The sequence below is a fragment of the Rhinoderma darwinii genome, chromosome 6 (assembly GCF_050947455.1).
Source record: "Rhinoderma darwinii isolate aRhiDar2 chromosome 6, aRhiDar2.hap1, whole genome shotgun sequence".
Taxonomy (NCBI): domain Eukaryota; kingdom Metazoa; phylum Chordata; class Amphibia; order Anura; family Rhinodermatidae; genus Rhinoderma; species Rhinoderma darwinii.
The window spans coordinates 76050114-76062957 of record NC_134692.1 but is presented as its reverse complement, the minus strand read 5'-3'; the positions used below and the strand labels follow the sequence as shown (position 1 = coordinate 76062957).

Sequence of the window (12844 nt, the reverse complement as noted above, 5' to 3'; positions counted from 1 at the left end):
ACATGGAGCAGCGGCAGCAGACGGAGCGGACGGTCCGGAGGGAGCGGCGGCGACTGGAGCAGGTAAGTGATTTCTATGTATGTTCGTGTTTTACTGTGTGTTTACTAGTGTATGTTAACCTACTACACTGTGTGTTAGCTCAAAAAATGGCGACACACAGTGTAGGAGGTTAGACCGTTCAATCCCCTCGTTTCTCCCGGCACTAGCCAGGATAAAGGAGGGGGGGATTCTGAAAGCTCACTAGAGCGAGGGATTTTTTCCCAATTTTGCAGCATAAAGCAATGTGGTTGCTTTACCACATGCAATGCTGCAATTTTGGGAATTGCTCCATCTAGTGACCAGCAATGGGAAATATTATAAATTGAATCCAATTTATAATATTTCCTGACTCGTGAAAAAAATAAAAAACATTAGAACAATGTTTAATCTCCCACACACTAATTGTTTAACTAAAAAATAAAAATAAATTTTTTGCTAACAACACATTCCCTTTAAGTAACATGTATGCAATCAGCTCCCCCTAGTGGTGGATGCAGGCAGCCAAAATGTTATTGTTATTATTTAGCATTTTCTAAGCATGGGATATTGAGCTCTGCATGAGAAAAACAGGCTGCTTTAATAGTAATGTTAAATTATGCTATGTGCCATGAGAAGGGCAAGATTACCTCACTTACATGCTGAAAATACAAAGTAGCAAGTGGAAGACCAATATAATGTACAACTTTGTGTCATGCCCACAGCCGCGGGCCGTCAGGCTCAGTCACCTCCTGACGGCTGCAGCTATGGATCTATGAGCGCTGGCACCCATAAACTCCTCAGGAGACGCCAACGCTCACTTCCACTTCTCTCGGCCGGGTCCCGTAGGGTGCGCGCGCTCCTGGCGCACACCTGTGTTAAAGTACCAAATTAGCCCATAAGCATCCTGGACTATAAGAAGGGCCCAGCCCCTTCCTGCCTTGCCTGAGCTTTGTTGTCGTTACCATAGTTTGTCTCTGCAAATGGTCTCCTAGTGTCTTCCAGTTCCCAGTGCTTCCCGTTCCTGCTACCTGTAAGCTGTATCCCGTGCTATCCTGGTCAAGTGCCGTATTGAGTTGGAGTCGTGCTGTGCTGTGTACCACGCCTGTCCTGTTACACCATGCCTGGTGTCCGCCTGCTGCCAAAGTCCCTTCCGAGTCTGCCTCGCTACTGTCTGAAGCTACCACAGGTACACCTATACAAACTATAGACTTTGACCTGTGTCCTGTTGGCCAGCTGCCATACCGTTAAGGCGGTACGGCCCAATTGGTCCACGTACCCAACGTGACACTTTGCTATTATCATTAGATCATCTGATGCTTTCAAGATTTATCATGTCCCAGTATAATACAACTAAACATACATAACAGGCAAGAATTGTGGACATGTTCAAAATAGGATTTACATAACAATTGTCTAGTCCTTGTTTAGTCCTAAAATGTGAAATGTTTGAGCTCAACACTCAAACACATATCAGATTTTACTACCTAATCAATATGTAGGTTCTCCTATAAGATTTTCTCAGAACAAATACTGTAAATATGATATTTAGTATTAAATAACATTCGCTCCTCATTCTCTAAACTTGTTTTTTAAACTGAAAGAAATTTTTTTGATTTGTCAATTTAATAGTAAAAAAAAACAACTTTGGATAATAAATATTTTAATTTAAATACTTTAGAAATGTTATTCATAAAGGTATTTTAGGAATCTTTAAAAACCTAGCCATGAGCACTGAAGCTTTCATTAAATACTTATGGATATGTAGCAGCAGTGATTGTTCCTTACCATCTTCAGGTGCATGTTTGTATTCTTTATCTTCCAAAACCTCAAAGTCAAAGCCTAGCAGGTCAATCGGAATTGTGTACTTGCGAGCGAAATTCTGCTGTGCTCCGGTCAGAAATGCTTGTGTGAAAAAGAAGCCAGAGAGCCAAAATAGTGGAGGAGTTCCATTTTCATACCATTCCTGTGTTAAATTTTAAAAAAAATCATAATAATTATACATAATGTAAAGCAATGATACAAATACCTTCGTCTATTTTTTTTATGTTCTACGGACATATACAGTGCTGTGAAAAAATTATTTGCCCCTCATCAAATTTTTCTGTTTGCTAATTTGTCGCATAAAATTACAGCTCCCAGTATAGCCTGAACAATGGTAAGGATATGCTGGGAGTTGCTGTATCACAAAAAAGACTGCTATACCCATCATCTTACTGCAGGTCATACAGTGACTACGGTACTGATCAGTCACAGGGTGAATAAACATTTAGTGATATATTAATGATCGTTCGTCTTCATACATTAATTAGTCATACATTCCACTGTAATGAGCGGGATCGCGCTCGAGTGTGATACCGCTCGTTTAACCCATTAAATGCCGCAGTTAATATCGAATGCGGCATTTAAATGATTAGAAAAAGGGGGAAACTCCTGCTAACAGTCTATGCGACGTGATCACGGAGTACCGATGGTTGTTATAGCAGCCTGGGAGCTTAATGAACGCCCCCAGGTCTGCCATCTTTGTGCTCCTATTTAGCCCTGCCTCTGGCCTGTCAGAAAGACTATTTACTAAAATACATTAGTATTGCAGTATAAGGTGCAAGCGATCCAACGATCGCTGGTTCAAGTACCCTAGGAGGACTAATAAAAAAAAAAAGTAAAAATCAGTTAAATAAAGTTGTTTTTTTATGTACAAAAAAAATATTAAGTTAAAAAACCCTTCCGGTTCCTCCCCCAAAGCATTGTAAAAAAATAAATAAACATAATTCGTATCACCGCATCTGTAAAAGTCTTAACTATTACAATATTTCATCATTTAACCCGCACGGTGAACGCCGTAAAAGATAGTTTGAAACCAGAAGCGCTATTTTTTGGTCACCTCATCTCCCACAAAAAAATAGAATAAAATGGAATAAAAAGTGATGAAAACCTTGAATGTACCCCAAAATGGTACCATTAAAAACTACAGCTTGTCTCGAAAAAAAATATGTCCTCATGCCGCTCAATCAACGGAAAAATAAAAGTTATGGCTCTCCGAATTTGGGGATACAAAATACATTTTATTTTTTACAGTTAGTTTTTCCTTGTAAAAGTAGTTAAATATAAAAAAAAACAATATAAATTTGGTATCGCCGTAATAGAATTGACCGCTAGAATAAAGTTAACATGTAGTCTTAATTGCACGGTGAATGCCGTAAAAATGAAGCGGAAAAAGCAATGGAGTTGTTGGAATGCTGTTTTTTTTCAATATCTACCCCACAAATAATTTTTTTCCCCGTTTCCTAGTAAATTATATGGTACAATAAATGGTGCCATGAAAAATTACAACTCGGCCCACAAAAATCATGCTCACATAGGACTATATAGACGGAAAAATAAAAAAGTTATGGCTTTTGGAAAGTGGGGAGGAAAAAATGAAAATGAAAATCTGAAAAGTGGCTGCAGCAGGAAGGGGTTAGGCATTTGATTGCATGAGCTGGGATTTCCAGGAAGCAGCCTTGGAGAAGGTACGGTTAGGACCTATTATGATGAGAAGCAGGGCCGGACTGGGAATACTGGTAAATGTCACATGGGCTGGTTGGCTGCCACCCACACAGTCCTTTTACTTATAGCGATGGCCTGAAGCCTATTCAATCCGGTTGTCTGATCAAGCCTATCTGTACCTAGCCGCTCACACACAGAGAGTTGGCATAGGGTAGAAGAGGGTTGAGGTCGGCTGTCTTTGTGCTTTATAATCAAGCAACAATCAAGCGGCAGAGAGGAAGAGCCTGCCGTTCAGCATTGGTTAGTTCACTGTTTGGTCTGTAAGGGTGGTGCCACACCGGCAGATTTCTTTAGATAAAATAAATTGAGTACGACACTGCTGAGCAACAGCTGCTGTATTATGAGCCAATGAGGACCTGGCATACAGCAGTTGTTCAGCAGTGCCACTCTCTCTTTTACTGTCTGCAATAAACCAACACCCCTCCAGCAGTACTTGCAGGTAAATTAGATAGTACTGTTGAAAAAATACATATGTCCATTAGGTTCAACCAAGGTATGGGAGAAAAGAAAGGAATATGGGTAAACTATAGAACTTTGTTTTACCCCTATTGATCCAGAGGCAGGTTAATAAAAAAAAAGTACCCATAAGGCATTAACCAATCTGTCCTAAAAAATAAAAATATCCCTTCTAAATCCAGTGACGTTTAGACTGGATCAACTTACAAACAAGACAGAGCCAGTGCCCTTTTGAACAAAATTTCACCAAATTTTTGTAAGGCCTGTTTATATACTTTTACCATTTAATCATGTACCCCTTAGTTGTCTCTTTTCATGGCTAAATGAGTTTAAAGGGGTTTTCTAGTCCTAAGAATTTGATGGATAAGGTGGGTGTCTGAATCCCGGCAACCCCGCCGATCAGCTGTTTCGCAGGGACCGTGATGCTCGTACGATCGCTACTTCCCCTTCATTCCTTATCTGCTTGTTGGACTCCTACGAATCAGTGCTAGGATCTTTAGGATAGGCCATCAATTTCTTAGAACTGGAATACCCCTTTTAATAATTTTATTTTCAAAAGGTATTTATTGGCATAAAGAGGAAAGTATACAAACAGAATTTTGACAATCCCCAAGGGGATAGAATGGGGATTAGTTAAGTCTAAAATGGGGTAATGGAATGCAGGAAAGGGGATGGGGAGTGACATATGTAGGAAGGAGCATTATACACAAATATAACAAAAAATAAAAACAAGAGCTATGATATCAACAGCCATAAGGAGTCACTTGCTTACGTAAAGAACAGTACATCCATATATCCAGAGAGTACATTACACCTGTATAGAAAGCCATTAAAACAAGATATTTACAAAGTGATGGTATATTGGAAGTCAGACGAAAAGCATGGGTCCCAGACCTTACGATAGATAATTTTTTTTTATAGCCTCTAATTTCTCACATAGCTATACGATTAATTCTGCTAATAACAGCAGCAAAATTCAAACCTACAGTACGCCACTGTGAGGCTATGTATATGAGAGCTGCTAGCATGGCCGGCCTTAGCTATGTGCGACACGTGCGGTCGCACAGGGCGCCGGCCGACATGCTGCAAGGGGGGCGCCAGTGGGTACGAGCAGAGGAGAGGAGAAATGTTCCTCCCCCTGCACTGCTGCGTGAAGTGAGCGCTGATTGGAGGAGCAGCAGGTGCCTCTGTCTGCTCCACCAATAAGCACAGCCTGTACTGCAGTGTCACACACACTCAGCACCTCACGCAGCTCCTTCCTGCTGTGCTGCTGCCCCAGTGAAGACTCCTCCACGGAGCTCCGGAGTCAGGTAAGTGCAGCAGCTTTAGATTAATCTATGTTTATTTATGTTCTGTGTGAGGGAGGGGGAGAGAGGGGGCTTTATGTGATGTGTAACAGGATGTTTTGTTTTTTGTTTTAAAAGATCGATTTTGTGGGGGAGGGGAGACTAGGTTACAGGTATTTTGAGTGTGTATTTTTTACAGATCGATTTTGTGGGGGAGGGGACATTGCCCTAAATGCTATAGGAGTGTGGGGGGATTCTTTATACATGTATTTTGTGAGGAGGGGGACTTCTGTATAGTTTATTTTGTGGTGTAGGAGCTTATTATGAATCATGGGGGAGGGGAACTTAGCGTTATGTATGGGGAGAAAGGATTCTTTAGGGTACGGCCACACGGAGCGGCCCTCACACTGTCGCAACGCGGCCAACAACCGCGCTGGCACTATGTAGGAGCGGCTGTCAAATACCTCGTTAAGGGGTATTCCGGTTACATTCGCACGTGCACTGCCGCTCCATTCATTCTCTATGGGAGCGCCGGAGATAGCCCAGTGCAGTGTTCTGCTTCTTCCGGCGCTCCCATAGAGAAAGAATAGGAGGTAAGTTGTTGTAATTTGTAAAATCGTGCGTCCATAAAGGGTGTATTAATTCATGGCCGCACGTTAACGCGGGTAAACCGTCCCTTTATCTGCAAAATTGTGCGGCCATGAATTAATACACCCTTTATGGCCGCACGATTTTGCAAATTACAACAACTTACCTCCTATTCATTCTCTATGGGAGCGCCGGAAAAAGCAGAACACTGCACTCGGCTATCTCCGGCGCTCCCATAGAGAATGAATGGAGCGGCAGTGCGTGTGCGAATGTAACCGGAATACGTGCGGCCACTAACCGGCTGTTTGACAGCCGCACTGAACATGGTGACGGCGTGGTTGTTAGCTGCGTTGCAACCGTGTCAGGGACGCTCCGTGTGGCCTTACCCTTAGGCTGGATTCACACGAGCGTGTGCCTTTTGCGCACGCAAAAAACACGGCGTTTTGCCTGCGCAAAATGCATTTGACAGCTCCGTGCGGCAGCAGCATATGATGCGAGGCTGGGTGATTTTTGCGCAGCCATCATCATTATGACACTCCATTTGGATGTTTGTAAACAGAAAAGCATGTGGTGCTTTTCTGTTTTCATTCATCCTTTTGACAGCTGTTGCGCGAATCACGCTGTTCGCACGTTAGTGCTTCGGTGTGGCATGCGTGGTTTTCACGCACCCATTGACTTCAATGGGTGCGTGATGCGCAAAAAACGCTCAAAGAACGGACATGTCGTGACTTTTACGCAGCGGACTCACGCAGCATAAAAATCACGCACATGTCTGTACGGCCCCATAGACTAATATAGGTCCGTGCAACGCGCATGAAAATCACACACGTTGCACGGACGTATATCCCATTTGTCTAAATAAGCCCTTAGAGATAATATTTGTGGGGGAGAGCAACTTGATTATAAGGGTAGGAACACACAGGGTGGATACGTAAAACCACACAGTGTATACGTCCTGAGAACCGCAGAGAATTTCACCTGAAAAACAGCACCAAATTTTGGTGCAGTTTTTTGGGCGGAAAGACTGCAGAAATAAATTTAAAAAAAAGCTAATACTCCCAGCCGTAGTCCCTCTCCCTCTCCCTCTCTGAGCGTAGCCCCGCCTCCTGCGATGACGCTGTAGTCCATGTGACAGCTGCAGCCTTTGATTGGCTGCAGCTGTCACATGGGATGAATCATCATCCCTGGAGGCTGGGCTACGCTTAGAACAGAATACGCATCGCTAAGACTACGGCCGGGTGTATTACCCTTTTTTTTTTCTCATTAGAGATTGACGATAAGCAAAGTTTTTATCGTTGATCTTCTCCTTTGTTAGAGAGACTCTGTCACCACATTATAAGTGCCCTGTCTCCTACATAAGGAGATGGGCGCTGTAATGTAGGTGACAGTAAGGCTATGTTCACACAGAGTATTTTGGGGGAGGAATATCTGCCTCAAAATTCCATTTGGAACTTTGAGGCAGATTTTCCTCTCCCTGCATGCCGTTTTTCGCGGCGATTTTCGCGCCGTTTTACGCCCGCGGCCATTGAGCGCCGCGGGCATAAAACAGCGCGAAATACGCTTTCTCTGCCTCCCATTGAAGTCAATGGGCGGTCAGAGGCGGAAGCGCCCGAAGATAGGGCATGTCGCTTCTTTTTCTCGCGAGGCAGTTTTACTGCTCGTGGGAAAAAGACGCCGACGCCTCCCATTGAAATCAATGGGAGGCGTTCTCGGGCCGTTTTTGCCGAGTTTTGCGACGCGGTTTCCGCGTCAAAAAACTCGGCAAAATACTCCGTGTGAACATAGCCTAATGCTTTTTATTTAAAAAAAACGATCTTTTTTCACAACGTTAGGAGCGATTTTAGTTTATGCTAATGAGCTTTCTTAATGCCCAAGTGGGCGTACTTTTACTTTCGACCAAGTGGGCGTTGTACAGAGGAGTGCATGACGCTGACCAATCGGCATCATGCACTCCTCTCCATTCATTTACACTGCACTAGCGATATAGATATATCACTATGTGCAGCCTCATACACAAGCCCTAACATTACTAGTGTCCTGATAATGAATACACATGAAATCCAGCCTGGACGTCATGTGTACTCAGAATCCTGACACTTCTGAATCTTTTCTGTGAGATTCCGGCAAGTGAAACCAAATCTCGTTTAGCTCCGTGATCTCGCGAGATTTCGTATCCGTTGCTGGAATCTCACAAAAAAGAGTCAGAAGTGTCAGGATTCTGAGTACACATGACGTCCAGGCTGGATTTCATGTGTATTCATTATCAGGACACTAGTAATGTTAGGGCTTGTGTATGAGGCTGCACATAGTGATATAACTATATCGCTAGTGCTATGTAAATGAATGGAGAGGAGTGCATGATGCCGATTGGTCAGCGTCATGCACTCCTCTGTACAACGCCCACTTGGGCATTAAGAAAGCTCATTAGCATAAACTTAAATCGCTCCTAACTTTGTGAAAAAAGATCGGTTTTTTAAATAAAAAGCATTACTGTCACCTACATTACAGCGCCCATCCCCTTATGTAGGAGATAGGGCACTTATAATGTGGTGACAGAGCCTCTTTAACACTGACCAAATATCATTAGAATTGGTCAGAAACTGGCGAATCATGATGATAATTGGCTAAACTAAATAGGCCTGTAATGGGGGTATATTCAGGCTTAGTGCCTAGGGCAGCGTGAGTTGTAAATACGGCCCTGCTAAAGACGCAGATACTATTGAACGCTATAGCAGAGCAGGGAGGTATCTCCCTGCTCTGTGATCTACTAGACTGGTGGTTCCCAACATGAGGTTCCCATGAGAATCCTCCAGGGGTGCCGCGACACTCCTCTGGACAACTGCCACGGACGTGCTTTCTCTCCTCCTCATAGGGCGAAGTGGATGTGAGGAGGAGGAGATTTTTTTTCAGAACCCCTGTAGATGGCACCCCCCGACTAAATGGACAGAGACGTCAGGGGCTTCTCCTGGAGTGGAATCCCCGGTCACAGCGTCTGCAACGCTGTGGACAGGGATTCCGCTTCAGGAGTTAGTTGCCCGATGTCACTGTTCATATATGGACAGAGACATCAAGCACTCCGTCAAGGAGCGGAATCCCCAGCCACAGGGAGCTACAGTGGCGCTATCTACAGGAAGGGAGTGCTACCTACAAGGGTGTGTGTGGCACTACCTACAAGGGGGCTGTGCGGCAAGGGGGGGATTTGTGTGGCACTACCTACAAGGGGGCTGTGCGGCAAGGGGGGATTTGTGGCACTACTTACTAGGGATGCACAATGCATCGAAACTTCGATACTGTGCATCCCCATATGGTTCGAGCCACACCGGTAAGTATAGTAATACATGATGAATGAGAGCGGGGCTGCGGCTGTGTAATACAGTCACTGCCCCGCTCCTGAGTCCTGACAAGTGCACGCTGTCAGGATGATGCGATGCGGCCAGTGCTGCACTAATGAGCGGCGGCACTGAAAACAGAACATGGCGGCCGCACTGCAAAACACCCCCATGTTCTGTCTTCAGTGCCTAAACCGCCGCTCATTAGTGCAGCGCCGGCCGCATTACCTCATGCTGACCGCGCACACACTTCTGTCAGGAGCCGGGCAATGACTATTACACAGCCGCAGCCCCGCTCTATAACAGCGGAGATCAGAGAAAACGCTCATCTCCGCCGCTATTCTCCTGAATGCTGCGATCAAAACTGACTGCAGCATTCAGGGGAAAGTGAGGAGGGGGATGCCCCTTGGATCGCGTCACAGGGAATTCCTTTGACACGATTGAGGGCCATACCATATATGGGCAGACAGCCCAGGGTTTATTGAAGGACCCCAAGGCTGTCTTACCATATTTCCTGTTGTTCGGGCATACTTAGGTATGTCCTAACAACTGCCTGTGTACTATACATACACCGGCTAATGTACTGACATATATCTGATATATGCCAGTACATTAAAGTTTAAAAATAAAGTAAAAACATAAAGTAATGTTAAATTTAAAAAAATACACATGCGCCTTTTTTTTACAATAAACCTTAAAATAAGTCTCAATATATAAAATATACACATTCAGTATTGGCGCGGCCGTAATAACCTGCACAACAATTTTTTGTTGCATCATTTATGATGTGTACGCTGTAAAGAAAAAAAAACCAAAAAACTTCCTTCACTTATTAATGTGGGGCACGAGGTGTGATGGTAAATTTAACCTCCATGTGCCGCAAATTAATAGTAATTAACCCCATCATGTACCTCACACATTAACCCATTATGACTGAGAAACATGATGGGGTTAATTACTATTAATGTGAGGCAAATGGAGGTTAAATTCATCATCACACCTCGCGCCTCACATCAGAAAATGGAAGAACTTTTTTTTATTACTGTTGGCAAAGTATCGTTTTGGTATCGAAATTGCAATACTACACAAAGTATCGGTATCAAAGTCCAAATTCAGGTGTCGTGACATCCCTACTACCTACAAAGGGGCTGTGTGGCACGAACTAGAAGGGGGCTGTGTGGCACGAACTACAAGGGGGCTGTGTGGCACTACCTACAAGGGGGCTGTGTGGCACTACCTAAAAGGGGGCTGTGTGGCACTACCTAAAAGGGGGCTGTGTGGCACTACCTACAAGGGGGCTGTGTGGCACTACCTACAAGGGGGCTGTGTGGCACTACCTACAAGGGGGCTGTGTGGCACTACCTACAAGGGGGCTGTGTGGCACTACCTACAAGGGGGCTGTGTGGCACTACCTACAAGGGGGCTGTGTGGCACTACCTACAAGGGGGCTGTGTGGCACTACCTACAAGGGGGCTGTGTGGCACTACCTACAAGGGGGCTGTGTGGCACTACCTACAAGGGGGCTGTGTGGCACTACCTACAAGGGGGCTGTGTGGCACGACCTACAAGGGGGCTGTGTGGCACTACCTACAAGGGGGCTGTGTGGCACGACCTACAAGGGGGCTGTGTGGCACGACCTACAAGGGGCTGTGTGGTACTATCTACAGGGGGCATCTGTGAGTGGCGGGCTGATGGTCATTTTACTGTGAGAGGACGGGCTGCTGGTCATTTTACTGTGAGTGGGGGGCTGATGGTAGTTTTACTGTGAGTGGGGGGCTGCTAGTCATTTTACTGTGAGTGGGGGGCTGATGGTAGTTTTACTGTGAGTGGGGGGCTGATGGTAGTTTTACTGTGAGTGGGGGGCTGATGGTCATTTTACTGTGAGTGGGAGGCTGATGGTCATTTTACTGTGAGTGGGGGGCTGATGGTCATTTTACTGTGAGTGGGAGGCTGATGGTCATTTTATTGTTAGTGGGGGTTTGATGGTCATTTTACTGTGAGTGGACGGGCTGATGGTAGTTTTACTGTGAGTGGACGGGCTGATGGTCATTTTACTGTGAGTGAGGGCTGATGGTAGTTTTACTTTGAGTGGGGGGCTGATGGTAGTTTTACTGTGAGTGGGGGGCTGATGGTCATTTTACTGTGAGTGGGGGCTGATGGTAGTTTTACTGTGAGTGGGGGGCTGATGGTAGTTTTACTGTGAGTGGACGGGCTGATGCTCATTTTACTGTGAGTGGGGGGCTGATGGTCATTTTACTGTGAGTGGGGGCTGATGGTAGTTTTACTGTGAGTGGACGGGCTGATAGTAGTTTTACTGTGAGTGGGGGGCTGATGGTAGTTTTACTTTGAGTGGGGGGCTGATGGTAGTTTTACTTTGAGTGGGGGGCTGATGGTAGTTTTACTGTGAGTGGGGAGCTGATGGTCATTTTACTGTGAGTGGGGGCTGATGGTAGTTTTACTGTGAGTGGGGGGCTGATGGTAGTTTTACTGTGAGTGGGGGGCTGATGGTCATTTTACTGTGAGTGGGGGCTGATGGTAGTTTTACTGTGAGTGGGGGGCTGATGGTAGTTTTACTGTGAGTGGACGGGCTGATGGTCATTTTACTGTGAGTGGGGGGCTGATGGTCATTTTACTGTGAGTGGGGGCTGATGGTAGTTTTACTGTGAGTGGACGGGCTGATAGTAGTTTTACTGTGAGTGGGGGGCTGATGGTAGTTTTACTTTGAGTGGGGGGCTGATGGTAGTTTTACTTTGAGTGGGGGGCTGATGGTAGTTTTACTGTGAGTGGGGAGCTGATGGTCATTTTACTGTGAGTGGGGGGCTGATGGTCATTTTACTGTGAGTGGGGGCTGATGGTAGTTTTACTGTGAGTGGACGGGCTGATAGTAGTTTTACTGTGAGTGGGGGGCTGATGGTAGTTTTACTTTGAGTGGGGGGCTGATGGTAGTTTTACTTTGAGTGGGGGGCTGATGGTAGTTTTACTGTGAGTGGGGGCTGATGGTAGTTTTACTGTGAGTGGACGGGCTGATGGTCATTTTAGGGTATGTTCACACGGCAGCGTCCATTACGGCTGAAATTACGGAGCTGTTTTCAGGAGAAAACGGCTTCGGAATTTCAGACGTAATGGCATGTGCAGGCGCTATTCGCTGCGTCCATTACGGACGTAATTGGAGCTGTTTTTCTATGGAGTCAAGGGAAAACGGCTCCAATTACGTCTCAAGAAGTGACAGGCTTTTCTTTGACGCGGGCGTCTCTTTTACGTGTAAAAAAAATGACCGTCGGCACAGAATATCGTAAGACCCATTCAAATGAATGGGCAGATGTTTGCTGACGCTTTTGAGCCGCATTTTCGGACGTAATTCGGGGCTAAACCGCCCGAATTACGTCCGTAAATAGTGTGTGTGAACCCAGCCTTACTGTGAGTGGGGGGCTGATGGTCATTTTACTGTGAGTGGGGGGGGGGGGGCTGATGGTCTTCAAGTGGTTTCCACCTCTGACCTCCTATTGAAATTAATAGTAGGAAGAAAATAGCTTTAGCGCTCTTTTGGAGCTTTTTTTGCTGCGTCTTTTGCATTCGCTTCAACGGCTTAAAAAAAACGCTAAAAAACCCCCATCAAATAACGCT

At 45.3% G+C, this 12844-nt stretch overlaps 1 protein-coding gene across 1 annotated transcript in view; it reads right to left on the bottom strand.

Annotated features, from left to right (window-relative positions):
* DNAH7 (dynein axonemal heavy chain 7) overlaps positions 1-12844 on the bottom strand; it is a 533102-nt gene that overhangs the window by 34773 nt on the left and 485485 nt on the right. The window contains exon 62 of the mRNA XM_075829965.1: positions 1804-1981. Coding sequence (XP_075686080.1) covers positions 1804-1981 — 178 coding nt within the window. The remainder of the gene's footprint in view (positions 1-1803; positions 1982-12844) is intronic.